The following is a 14,435-nucleotide window of genomic DNA, read 5'->3' on the forward strand; positions in this document are numbered from 1 at the left end:
GACAGTGACTATGTATGTACTGTAGGTACTCTTTTTATGTCCAAGAACTTGTTGATAGCTACAAATCCACCTTAAGAATTTAACTAAGTTAGCTTTTAATTGAAGTTCTCATGACTTATCTGATTAAATTGACAAGAAGTGTTGAAGACTGGAAATTGTCTTTAAGAATAGGCATCCTTTTTTTTATATAGTTATAAAAAGTCTCTTATACTGTACTACCCTTTCAGGTCTTGGTCGTGCATATGCTCTCCTGTTTGGCTCTCGTGGAGCTAAGGTTGTTGTGAATGATCTTGGTGGTGACAGATCAGGGAAAGGAAGTTCACCCGCAGCAGACAAGGTTGTTGAAGAAATTAAAAAAGCTGGTAAGTGCTGTCATGCAAATTGAAGATATTTTTCTGCTGTATGACAGGCCTTCAAGATATTTAAAATGTGATTTGACATAGTTTATGTAGGAAATGCTGAGGGATGAGAGCAAGTGTGAGAAAGACTCACAACATCCTGTTTGTGAATTTATACTGTTGTTGTTTCATTTGTGGACCATGGATAGTTATACAAAGTGTTCAAGATAATCTAAAAGCAATATAAAATATTGATTAATGGATTTATAGTTTATATTTTTAACATTTGAATCATCTGATGGTGCTTTAAATATTTTTTGACTCCTAGATGCTCTGTCAAAGGACATGCTTCTAACTGGAGTTGTGAGTTCACTGTAGGTGTATGTTACACCTACAGCACTAAGTGTAAATTATGTTTCATTTTATTTTTGTTTATCTTGCGTATCTTTATATGCAGTTGTTATTTTTTGGTGTTGTTTCATTATTTGTTATGTTCAAGATCCACAATAGACAGCAGGATGGCAGAATATGTAAGAAGTATATATGTATACTGTAAATGTAAACTTGAATTAGCCAGTTTTGTGAAAACATAGAGTACTGTATAATTTACAAATGATTGCCAGTACTTGAGCTTCTTTTAATAATTCAGTATGTATTCTAATTGTTTTCATTTAAATGTAAATTACTATGTACTATTAAATTACCTTATATGCCAGCATATAAGCCTATTCTCCTTAAAAATAAGCAAGGAAATTCATAGTATATATATATCTTATAAGGTTTAAGTCAAGTGTTCAAGATTATTATGCAGTCTATGAGCAACAGGTTTGGTGACTTAACAAATTTCACCTTTATACATAACACAAACTACGCTTGTCTCATATAACAAAAAGTGAAATCAAATATGATAATTTTGTCTTTGGAGAAAACATTTTACAGTATTGTTAATGTTATTTGTAACTACTATACTTTACAGTTGTCATTAACTATTATCTGAAGTAACAATAGATATTGTACAGTTGTCTTTTCTTCATACAATTGTCTAGCCTAAACATGAGGGGATTTTTATATAATTTTAATTGTGTAATTGTAAGGGTTTACGTATTACTTGCTTATTAAGCAGCTAGCTTTGACATTTGTTAAACATAATTGTTATTTATCAGTCATTGTGTTTATACATTACATGCATTTTTTATAGCTTTTGCTAGTTCCTCCTGTTGCCTCCAACACTATCTCTGACAATGTAGAACATTTGTTATCCATATTCAAGAGTATGAACATTGTTACTATACTCTGTATTTTACTTTATTTATATTGTAAAGCCAAGTAATACATCATGTTTTGCATTGTGTATTAATGGCCCAACTTTTTTTTATAGCACACCACTTAAATATGGTCGCGGTTCTGCTCTAAAATATCTTTATTATGCCTGGTAGTGTGATTAAGAGGAAAGAAAGGCTTTCTAGGCCTGTCAGAAAGATAGGCATTTGTTTCATTATGTAAGGTCGAGTAAATCTGATACCTTCTTACTGTAATGATTTTTTATGTATTGTACCTTTCAGCATTCAAAACATTGTCATGGTTTATTTTTGATAGGCTTGAAATTACAGCACAGGTATCTTCAACGTACATGTGAGAGGGAGAGAAAGGGAAAAAAAGATTGTTGTAGACTAGTTAGATAATTTTATGAATAATTTTGTTAGTATTGTACAATTATGTTGATTCAAGTACCCAATAGTTTTTATGCTGTCATGATAAAATTTTCATATGCCTTATCACATGAATAAGAAAATTACTATAATATTTATAATATACAGTGCTTGAAATTACACTATAAAATATGACCACCAACACGAAGAGAGAAGACGAGACGATGATAGGATAGGCTTACTTTAGTGACCAGATGATTTAGAAAAAGGCTTATTTTGTGAGAGGCAGACCCCTTAACATGTCCAAAATATGCTGGTATATTTTATGTTGATAGATACAATACATACTTTATTTATGTTGGGGTCTGATATGAAATTTATTGTTTTCTCAAGTTTATTTCTTATAATCTCAGGTGGTGTTGCTGTTGCAAACTATGACTCTGTTGAGGACGGAGATAAAGTTGTTCAGACAGCCTTGGACAATTTTGGTCGTGTTGATATTGTAATCAACAATGCTGGTATCCTTCGAGACAGGTCGTTTGCCCGAACTTCAGATACAGACTGGGGTATGTAATGAACTGAAAGGCAATTTTGTTTGTACTTCTTAAATGTAACTGTTATTTGTTTAATTCTTTTCAGGGCCTCATCGGCATGATTATCATCATTGCCTCAGCCTCCAGATACAACATAAAGGGCCTCTCTCTAATCCTGCCATTTTTGTCTTTTCTGTGTTTTCATTTCCCAAAATCTTTTCTCATCTTCAGCCTATCATCTTATTGTTCTCATCAAAGTAGGCTTGAGTCTTTCATTTATTCTTGTGCCCAAAGAAGGGTCACTTGACACCATCACATACTGGTCTCCCTGAGATGGTATGCATGATATTTTCAAGCCATCTCCATCTTCCCTTCATCATTATCTCATCTACATATGGAGCTTCTGTAATTTCTCTTTTAGCAACTCTTACTCAGTTCTGCCATTTGACTCCAAAAAATTTTATAGTTTTATTCCCAGTTCAACAAAATCATTTATAGTTTCTTTTTTAAACCCCAGTTCATTATCTCTAGCAATATTGTGTACAGTTTCAGTCTATTTGATTTCCAAATCTTATTCAACTAGACCATTGTTTGATTTACCTTTTTTTAGTCTTTCACTAAATTCAAGAGAACCTGTATTGAATATCATTATTCCAAAATATTTGAAACACTCAATGTAATTATTATGTTCTCTGTAAGTACAACATTATGTTGTTTCATTGTTGTGTTTATACTCTGTCCTCATCATTGCTGTTTTCATTAGGTCCCATCTTTCTATATGCATGATACAATCTCCTGAGCTAGTTTTGTAAATCTTGTGGCATTTTGCTGATTGCAACAGCATCATCTGTATATTCTAAATCTGTCAGCTGTATATTCTTACTCCAATATAGACCTTTCTTCTCCAATATAAACCTTTCTTCTCCAATATAAACCTTTCTTTCCCTAATACAACATTTTTTTTATTTCAAAGTTTATGAGAAAGACAAACAATAAAGGTCTTAAAAGTTCCATGTAGTACCTTGTTGTTTACTTTAAATTCATATAACAAAAATCTTTTAACTTAATTTTCCATACGCATCTTTCTCATGACATAAGTCCTTCCATGTTATTTGTCAGTGGATGTTAAATGTACCTAACTGGGTAATTAACTAAAGCTGCCTGAAGTGGATTTTTAAATTCTGCATGCTATAGAATATCTAACACAAATAATTGATCTACATAAGTCTTATCTTTTATAAAACCAGCTTGTTTGTCTCTAAGCATTTCATCATTGTGTATTTGCAAGCCTGTTGAAACTAAGTATATTGAATATTTTCATATAAGTAACTTACCAAGAAATTACATGGCTATAGTTTCTAACTCATGTGGCAGCCTTTTATTTAAAAATTGCATTAGCACTTTGATAGTGTAGTTGACAAGCCCCGTCTACTTTACACAATTTAGCTGGCAGTGTCATTCTGTTTCTGCTGCTCACACGGTCAACATCCTCGAGCTTGCTGCAGCTTTTTTCATCTTGTTTTTGGTTATTCTCACTGGAATTCGGTGAAGTATTGACGCTCTTGTGTAGCCTTCAAGCTTTTGTTTGCTTTTGTTAGCTTTCTGAATTAGTCATGCAGATTGAAGTACTTCTAATGTTTGCTATTGTAATGAAGGCTGTAAAACTAGACTGACTAAGGTATGTTATGATTCGCATATTATGTGCTGTAGTTGAAGAGGGCAGGTATGTTCTAAGGAGAATACTTGTAATGAGTGCAAGGATTAGGATGAGAGAAAGTGGAAGGTTCTTGAATCTCATCTTAGTAAGCTTTGAGAGGATAGGAAGAGAAATCAGCCTCTAGGGCCGAGGTAGAACTGCTGTTAGTTTAACCCTAAACCTAAGTCAGATCTTAGTCCTGCTATTCCTTCCCTTGTTCCTACCATTTCTTCTAGTCCCAGTTTGTCAATCCACTTACTGTAAACCTGGCTCCCATGCTTCAAGTCTCCGCCGGCCAATGAAGAATTAGAGGAATTTATCCCTGGTGATAGAAAATTTCCGGTATAATGTGGTTGGATTCCACAAAAGCTGTAGGTCCTGTTGCTAGGTAACCAATTGGTTCTAGCCACTTAAAATAAGTCTAAGCCAGCCCTAGGAGAGCTGTTAATCAGCTCAGTGGTCTGGTTAAACTAAGGTATACTTAACTTTTCTGACCCCGATACCATTGCCAACCTTGAATCCAGGTTTGGTAAGAAGTTAAACCTGGTAGTGCTTACTGTGTCTGAGATAAGGGCATCCCTGAAAGTCCTAATGGACAAAGTGTTTTGTGATAAAGTGTCTAGTGAAGTGCAAATGAAGGAGATGGCTGCTCATTCCACCTGCTCTCCTAAACAAAGATCCCTGTCCCATTCCCCTAACCCTGGGAGAAGACATACCGGAAGTCCAAGGGAGGCTGGTGGGGTTTACCCAGATGGCCGTTGGAAAAGCATTTCTTTGAATGTGTCATTTGTTGTCAAGTTTGGATTCTGATTCCGGTAACAGGTGCTTTCTTGATTTGTCCTAACCATTGAAAAGGCATGGGGATGACGTTAGTCGCTCTTCTCCGCTGCCTGTGCAGTGGTAAAATGAGGTGCTTCACAGTCCACAGCCTTCCTGCGGCTACGCTTGGATCCCTCCATCTTTGCCTCGGCCTGACTTCCTTCTCACCCTTGGGATTTGCCAGAAGTATTCTCTCCTGAATGCCCTTCTGTTGAGCACCCTTCTTTGGATCACAAGCGTCCAAAGGACCACTTCAGGCACCCATTGTCTAAGCACCTGTCTCCTCCCGAGTTCCCAGCACCAGTTCCCAAGCACCCAGCACCAGCTCCTGAGCACCCAGCGCCAACTCTTCATCACCTGTTTACTTCTTCTGAGCACCAAGTGCCCTCCTTGGATCAACAACAGTAGTCTGAAATCATGAGCTTCCTCAAGAAAGCTCCCACCTCCAAGTCAGCTCATGACTTGTCTGAAGAAGAAGAAGAGGAGTTCAGCCAAGATCCTGCTCCTCCTTCGGCTTATGCAGCTCTTTTTTTTATTTTTTTTTTTGCTCCACCTGCCCTGTTCTCACCTACTTGTTCCTTCCTGATGAGGAACCTCCCAGGAAATAGCTCCAGTCTTCCCAAGATGGCTCATTCCTCATTGTCTAAGAAGGCAATCAGAGAAACTGGAGACTGACTCTCTGCTAAGAGGGAGCAAGATAAAGCTACTTTTGCCCATCCTCCATCTTGGCTGGTTAAGAGGAGATACCTGTCGTGTGCCACCAGGGAAGCTCCCTCTTTGGGAGTCGCTGCCTCCTCCCAAGGGAACTTCTCCAGCCTCATCGACTCTTCCTGTCGCTCAGCCTTTGCTTCAGTGAAGATTATGTCTCTTTGACAGAGCTGGACCACCTAGTTGAGAACAAATTCAAGTTTTTTGAGGTTTTCAGCTTCTTAGATTGGACAATAGGATCCCTTGCAAAGAAGATGGAAGACCACAGGACCTGGGTGAGCACTTTGCGATGGATGTGTTTGGAGTTCAGTCATGCACAGACAAAGCCATCAGGGATGGCTCTTCAGAACTTGCAGCCCTTTTCTCTTTCAGAGTTCAGAAAAGTGAACTTTGGTGCTCCTATACCACCAGAGGAGTCATACAGTCACAGAGGCCAGTGTTATTATATTCGCCTTTGGATTCGCTTCACCTTTTCCCTCAGATGATAGTGGAAGAAATCGCTTCAGACATCTAGAAGAAGTCACCTCAAGACCTCTTAGCACAGTCTTCCAAGGGCCCCAAGGATTTGTCGTAATCATTTGTGCCTAAGATGGTCTCTCCTTCAACAACATCCCTTTTGTGGAAGCAAGCCCAAGACGCAACCCAGACCTTGCTCCAATGTCCGGTTCCCAGCTAGAGCCACCATCAAGAGGAGCTCTTCCAAGGCTGTTTCTAAGAAATGAACAAGAAGTCCTACTTGCCCCAGTAGGAGCCAGACTTCTCCATTTTTGGGAGAAATTGAGTCACAGAGGGGCAGACCAGTGGATCACTGGTCTGCTACTCCATCCCCTTCAAGGAGAACCCTCCTTTGGTCACTTCTCCCATCATCTTGATGGCCTACTCAGAAGGCCCAGAGAAGCTTTCGGCCCTTTTGAAGGAAGAGTCCTCTCTCCTTCTAAAGAGAGCCATAGAAGATAATAACGATTAGCTACATGTATTTTATTGTTCTGGTTTTTGATAGAGAAAGCAAATGTATATTTAGAATATTTTTTCAACATTCATTTTGATATATTAACCCTTAAACGCCTACTAGACGTATCATACGTCGACTAAAATTGTCTGTTGGACGCATCGCATGTCGACTACAAAAATTTCAACCTTCGGTCAACAGGTTTTTGACTCGACCGAAATGGTCGAAAAACGCAATTGTAAGCTAAAACTCTTACATTCTAGTAATATTCAATCATGTACCTTCATTTTGCAACAAATTGGAAGTCTCTAGCACAATATTTCGATTTATGGTGAATTTTAAAAAAAAAACTTTTTTCTTACGCCACTGTAACTCTGCCGAAAATTTCAGAAATTCTTTCGTCATTTTGTCGTAATTTTTGCACTGTTCTATATTAGCCGTTACATAAAGTTTTATATATGAAAATGTGCACAATTTCATGTACAATACAACAGAAAATAACTCATGGTTGTAGCTTTTATCAGTTTTGAAATATTTTCATATAAATCACGATAACTGCCAAAATTTCAACCTTCGGTCAACTTTGACTTGACCGAAATGGTCAAAAACGCAATTGTAAGCTAAAACTCTTACATTCTAGTAACATTCAATCATTTACCTTCATTTTGCAACCAATTGGAAGTCTCTAGCACAATATTTCGATTTATGGTGAATTTTTGAAAAACTTTTCCTTACGCCCCGCCAGAAATTCTTTCGTCACGTTGTCGTAATGTTTGCACTGTTTTATATTAGTCGTTACATAAAGTTTTATATATGGAAATGTGTGCAATTTCATGTAGAATACAACAGAAAATAACTCATGGTTGTAGCTTTTATGAGTTTTGAAATATTTTCATATAAATCACGATAACTGCCAAAATTTCAAGCTTCGGTCAACTTTAACTCAACCGAAATGGTAAAAAAACACAATTATAAGCTAAAACTCTTACATTCTGGTAATATTCAATCATGTACCTTCATTTTGCAACAAACTGGAAGTCTCTAGCACAATATTTCGATTTATGGTGAATTTCTGAAAAAAACTTTTTCCCACGCTCATGCTTGTAACTCAGCCGAACATCTCAGAAATTCTTTTCATGTTGTCGTAATGTTTGCATCGTTTTACATTAGTCGTTACATAAACTTTTATATATGAAAATGTGCGCAATTTCATGTAGAATACAACAGAAGATAGCTCATGGTTGTAGCTTTTATCAGTTTTGAAATATTTTCACATAAATCACGATAACTGCCAAAATTTCAACCTTCTGTCAACTTTAACTCGACCAAAATGGTAAAACGCAATTGTAAGCTAAAACTCTTATTCTAGTAATATTCAATCGTTTACCTTCATTTTGCAATAAATTGGAAGTCTCTAGCACAATATTTCGATTTATGGTGAATTTTTTAAAAACATTTTCCTTACGCCTGCTGTAACTCGCCGAACATCTCAGAAATTCTTTTGTCTCATTGTCGTAATATTTGCACCGTTTTTATATTATTCGTTACATAAAGTTTTATATATGAAAATGTGCGCAATTTCATGTACAATACAACAGAAAATAACTCATGGTTGTAGCTTTTATCAGTTTTGAAATATTTTCATATAAATCACGATAAATAGAAAAATTTGACTTTCGGTCAACTTTAACTCGACTGAAATGGTCGAAAACTGCAATTGTAAGCTAAAACACCTACAGTCTAGTAATATTCAATCAATTAGCTTCATTTTTCAACAAACGGGAAGTCTCTAGCACAATATTTCGATTTATGGTGAATTTTTTAAAAACATTTTTTTACGTCGAGCGTTATTTAATTCATGCATCATTTTGTGATAATATTTTTCTCTGTGTTGCTTTGATCGTTTTACAATTTGTTATATACCAAAATCATCGCAATTTAGTGTACAATACAACTAAAAAAATTAACTCATTAGCTTTAACCGTTGTGCTTACAGCGCGATTTGTATACAATTATATAAGAGTTTTTTTTTTTCTTGCTGTCATATATTCCAATATTTATATATGATAATGATATTTTTTGAATTTCTGATGGTTGCATACTAAACTTCAGGCAATGACAAAAAGGAGCCAAAAATTAACTCTTAATCTTAAAAACTAAAGCGTGCTGTGATTTTTTGAAAAACTTTTTTTCTGCTTCGCGCTTAACTCACCGAACGCCGCCGCTTATACGGGAGACGTTTTTGTAAATAGAGGCTCATGCGTTTAAGGGTTAATACAGCACTGTACTCATTTTTAGCTGGAGTTTTTCAACCAAAATAGAAATGTTTTGTTACCTCATATTTTGCTGGTGCTGCTTTAGGAATTGATCTTTGTTTTGATAAGATGGCCTTGAAGTTAAGTTATCTTATCATCTCCCTTGGTCGATCATTTTATGATTATTATCAGTATTTTGAAGTGCAGAGTGTTTTAGTATTGTTAATTAAAGTGATTGTCATGACACACACACACACACACACACACACACACACACACACACACACACACACACACACACACACACACACACACACACTCTCTCTCTCTCTCTCTCTCTCTCTCTCTCTCTCTCTCTCTCTCTCTCTCTCTCTAAATGCTCAACCAGATTCTTCAAAGAGAATATGCAAGTTTATAAAATAGTAAAGTAAAGGAATAAATAATTCACAATAAAGTGAAAAAACTGACATTAAAAAGAATGAGAAAGTTAGACTAATAAAACTCTGAAATATTTTAAAGAAACTGTAATAAGGAAGACATTTACCTGGAGAGTGACTATGCAAAAGGACAGTGCTGTAACATAGTTGCAAAATTACAGCAAAGCCAGGGAGCCCTTATGGTTGCCTTAAACTCCCATATATGGGTTGTTTAAATGGCATGCCATCTAGGTTCCAGTCAGTGAATCATTTATGCTAATCTCACCTGAACAAGTCCCCATGTAGCCACTTACAGTGTGAAAACTGGCAAGCTCACACGCACACACTCCCTTTGTTTCCTCATCATATTCTCATAAGTGACATTAAATATCTGGCAATTATTTCCTTTCCCTGACCACATAGCTTGTTAATTACAGTATCTTCCCCCTCAAATTTTCCATCACCATGCCTTTCCTGATCGAACGAAGGCTATTTTAATACCCATGTACACACTGTTGACTAGGCCTGGTTCCTCTCTAGATTTATGAATAAAGGTAGACCTTATTATGTATCAATAAAGACAAATCCTTCAGGCCAGCCATGTGAGAACTAAATAAATTATCTCAGAGGTCTGGTTAAACTACGTAAGAATAATAAATAATTTATCTAAAACTAATTTGTTCATCATTAAGCAATTAATCAGTTTCTTTCTTTAGGCTACTATGAATAAGCATACATAATTTTTTTCAGTGCAATGCCTATATATACGTTGGTTATAACATTCATTCAGGTTGCCTTCTTTGCCATGACCTCCAAATCCTAGTCATCAGGCTGTGTTACCTCATTTCATATTCTGCAAAACAGTCTACTTAGTATATTAAGTGGTATTTCATATTCAGTTAACATTTCTCTGCATTGATTCCATCATAACGAGGTGTTTTCCATCTACATGTCTTTAATATTGATTCCACTTCAAAAACTATGAATTCATTTATAAATACATATATATTTTCTTCAGCTTCTGTTTTATGAGTATGATTATATGGCATATCTTTTAGTCATGACCTCAAGAAAATGTTCCACCTGGGATTGTCTTTCTTCTTCTGATGTTATCATAGACCAATCCCATCATTTAACAGGTATATGCCTGTTTTTCTTTTTACCACTACTTGAATATATGGCTTTGTCGACATCAGTGCTTGTTTGCCCAAATAATCTTGTCTCTTCTTGATCTTCATTCAACTTCACTATCTAGACTTGAGTATTTAGCACATTCTACTTTACTTTGTTCATATCCTCCTTGAAATTTTTCTGTATCTAATTTTACTTTTGTCTCTTATTTATTGTATCCCAGGTCTCATTCAGTATCCAAGGTTTCCATCTTGTTATCCCATATTCCAGAACTTCCTTTCCAGCAGATTAATATAAATTCTTGGTGTTAAATCAGTCATTGTTGATTGTTTACCGCACTTTGGATATGGTTTATAGAACTGCAAATGTGTGTTTACACTCAGTTGCAAAAGCCTCTCAGTGTTCATCTCCAAAAACAGTGTATTAAAGCTAGATACTCTCAGCTTTTGTTGTTGGTTGCTTTTAATTCCAGTATGGCAGTGACATTGCCATCATCTGCTTTCTTACAGCTTGTAACATTCCTCAGCACTTTCTCTCTTGATCAAGGGCTATGTGATATGTTTGGGTTCTCTGACTGCTATCTGCTCTCCTGTCAGTCAGTACCTTTTCTGCATTTGGTGTTAAGATCGTACATATATACTCCTTTTGTACTAATCCCATCGGCTTGTCCTGAATAACTATATACACCATCCTCATCCAGTCTCATGTTCTTATCCCTTTGCACTGTGATTCACAAAAAAGAACAGATGTCCAGTCTGTGTCCTTCAGTTTATTTTTTACCTATTTAATCACCAATTTGATGCAGGGTTCTTACATTTCCATGTTCCATTTTTAACTTATCCTTAGTATTTGTAAACTAGGGAAGACTCTTTGCGCCCCTGACATGCTTGAGAATGGTTGTCATTTCTAAATGACAGAGTCCATGGAGAACTCTGGCTAACTGCACTAAAGGATAGCCAGTTCTTTGTAGCATGCTGCTAATAGCTGACTAAGGCCAATGACCCCAACTGTTGCTTATTGGTTTTTAAACAAGATCATCCACCAGGCATTCAAGAGTTGAAACTGAGGAGATAGCACTGAACATCTCAGCCTTGTCGAACATCCCACTGCCAATGATTTGTGGTGCTCATCCTGAGATAGGCTACAATTACTGATAGTAGGTCTAACCTTTACCTAAGGATGTGTCAACTTACAAGCCAACAGGTGCTCATACCCTGAGCTCAGGGCCCTAATCTAGGTACTATTAGCTAGGCCAGTTGGAGTAAGGGTCAGGGGTTTAACTCCCAGAAGTCTTTTACACATTCCAGGTACCCCAGTTTGAAAATGTGCTAGTTTCCTTACTTTTGTTGATGGTGGTATTGTCATTTTCAGTATGAAACCCCCTGGATTGAAGTAACTAAAATGGCTTTCACTTATTTGGATGTACCATTGGGTACCTTACTGCTGCTGTTGATGAGTGTGTCTCAGTTTTTCTTTGAAAAGCTTATCTTAATCAATTTTTTAGTTATTTAGAAGGATGATCATGTTATATCACTCAGATTGGTATATCAAACTTGATAGTGTTCGGATAACCACTAAGTTTATTTTATGCTTAGCAAGTTTACCTTTCACCTTGCTTAGTCAAGTATTTCGTCTTTTGCTGTTTATGCACATACTATATCAATTATGGTCTTCAGCAACCTGCTCCGTACAGGCAGTCCCCGGTTAAGAGTGGGGGTTCCGTTCCCAGCTGAGCGTCAGTAACTGAAAATCACTGATAATTATGTAATAAATGACGTTGATGTCGTAAGTTCCAGTAAACCGCTTATTGGCACTGTTAACTGCTTATTGTCACTGATAAACCGCTTACCAATGCCAATAAACTTACCGACACCAGTAAACTACTTACAAACGCCAAAAATAGCTTACCGTCACCGAAAATCTGTTAACGACGTTGTCAGCCGAGCGGTGTAAAACCGAAATTCCACTAACCGACATTGCCAATAAGTGACAACTGTCTGTATCTCATAATTAGTGTTAATCTCTTTAATATGTACTTAGTTAATGTTCATTTTTCTTGGCTAGTTGTCAAGAAAAATGAGCACTTATGGCTAGTTGCCATAAGTGCTCTATGATTTATTCATTCTAGCCCTGTTTACATCACTTTAGTATTATTAAAAGTTTTGGTGGTTTTCCTTGGCCTGGGCCTGGCTTGGAGCATGCTTGGCCTAGGTTTGTCCCAAACCATGCATCACTCAGTACTGTTCTGCACCTGTCAGGCAGCGTACATTTCTGCTCACCTGGGTCTTCTAGCAGCACCGTTCTGGCTGGTTCTACTTACAGTTCTAGATTATGATTGTGTTCATGTCACTTTTGAAGTTTTCAGATTTTTACATGGTGTTCAAGGCTCATCCTAGACTTCATAATCCTCAGAGCAGAGGCAGGGTCAGGCTATTGTGTCACCTACCTCTGCTTTGGTCAAGAGCCTTTTTCAGTTGGCAACAGACCCCGCTGGACCTAAGGGTGAGGGTTTGCCATTGTATTAACTGCTTTGGTCTGCTTGATTGTGGCTTATTGGATATGGGAGGTGGCCTCTTTGATAGCCAGACCAGAGAACTCCACCAATGTCTTTGCAAAGTTGCTCCTCTGTTGATAAGACAGTGGAAATACAGTACATACTGCACTTTCGAGGATTTTGATACCTGTTCCCTACAGGTGGACCTGTCTGTTAATAAAAAACCAGCCATTTGAGTGGCATTGTGTAGAAGGGACTGATTTTCTTGCCTGTTGAAGTAAGAGTCATGGATTCAGAAGACATCTTCATTCCATGTGTTATCATGGTTGGACCTTTGGCTCAACACGGTGGTCGATTTTACTTTCTGTGTCCCCCAACAAAGGCAAAGCAAAGTCCAAAGATTGCTGTCAGGAGGAAGTAAATTGACCATCCTCTCATACTAGTCCACCAACCTGTTGGCAAACCTTGTCTTGAAGAGATGTGACACTGTCTGTGGTCTCTTTTCAAGAGAGGTTTAGGTTGAGGGTGGTCTCTTCTCAGAGAGGTTTAGGTTGAGGGTAGTCTCTTTATGGAATACATTGTTTCTGGGGGTACCTTCTCACTCTTTTAAGAGAGCAAGGTTAAGGTGCTATGGAGAAATAGAGGACTGATGCTCAGAACTCCATTATCAATGGTACTGCTTTCATGTAAAATCCTTTCTTGGTCTGCAAAAGGGACAGCAGCCAAGCTTTTGGGGGTGGCTACTCCAAATCTAAGGTTCATTTGTGTTCTACATCCTTCTTCTTCATGAAAGTATCAGGAGTCTTCCTTGCCCCTTTTTGGCATTCCTCCCAGACTGTGGCCTTGAAGGGAGGAGAATGCTGAAGCTGTTGGTGCTTCTTTTTCACTGCCACAAGTTTGGGGATGCCTGTCAAGCCAATAGGTAAAGTTAAGTATACCTTAGTTTTACCAAACCACTGAGCTGATTAACAGCTCTCCTAGGGCTGGCCCGAAGGATTAGACTTATTTTACGTGGCTAAGAACCAATTGGTTACTTAGCAACGGGACCTACAGTTTATTGTGGAATCCGAACCACATTATAACGAGAAATGAATTTCTATCACCAGAAATAAATTCCTCTAACTCTTCATCAGCCGGCCGGGGAATTGAACTCCGGCCCATCGAGTGACAGTCCGCAGCTCTACCGACTTACCCAACGAAGAGCTTAAGCCAATAGGTAATGTGGCAGGGATGGGGTAGAGTCCATGATAGTGTGTGTCCTTTGGGATGGTTACAGATTACCTTTCAAGGACTGATGCTCTCTCCTTTATACAGACCAATCCTGTTCCCAGCTTATTCTCCAGGGTTGTCCAAGTGTCTTGGGCTCTTTGCAGAGATGTGGACATTGTTGGAAAAAGATGCTGGAATTTCTTGACGATTTGCTATCTAGGCTTTTGTAGTACTGCAG

The 14,435-nt window shown here is 37.5% G+C and overlaps 1 protein-coding gene across 2 annotated transcripts in view; it reads left to right on the forward strand.

Moving 5' to 3' along the window:
- Mfe2 (peroxisomal Multifunctional enzyme type 2) overlaps positions 1-14,435 on the forward strand; it is a 130,561-nt gene that overhangs the window by 14,523 nt on the left and 101,603 nt on the right. For both annotated transcript variants that reach the window (XR_010850420.1, XM_067088388.1), the window contains exons 2-3: positions 228-362; positions 2,401-2,553. Coding sequence is in view for 1 of the 2 variants with exons in the window: in XM_067088388.1 (XP_066944489.1) it covers positions 228-362; positions 2,401-2,553 (288 nt within the window). In the remaining variant the exon portion in view is untranslated. The remainder of the gene's footprint in view (positions 1-227; positions 363-2,400; positions 2,554-14,435) is intronic.

The sequence above is a fragment of the Macrobrachium rosenbergii genome, chromosome 44 (genome assembly GCF_040412425.1).
Source record: "Macrobrachium rosenbergii isolate ZJJX-2024 chromosome 44, ASM4041242v1, whole genome shotgun sequence".
Classification (NCBI taxonomy): Eukaryota; Metazoa; Arthropoda; class Malacostraca; order Decapoda; family Palaemonidae; genus Macrobrachium; species Macrobrachium rosenbergii.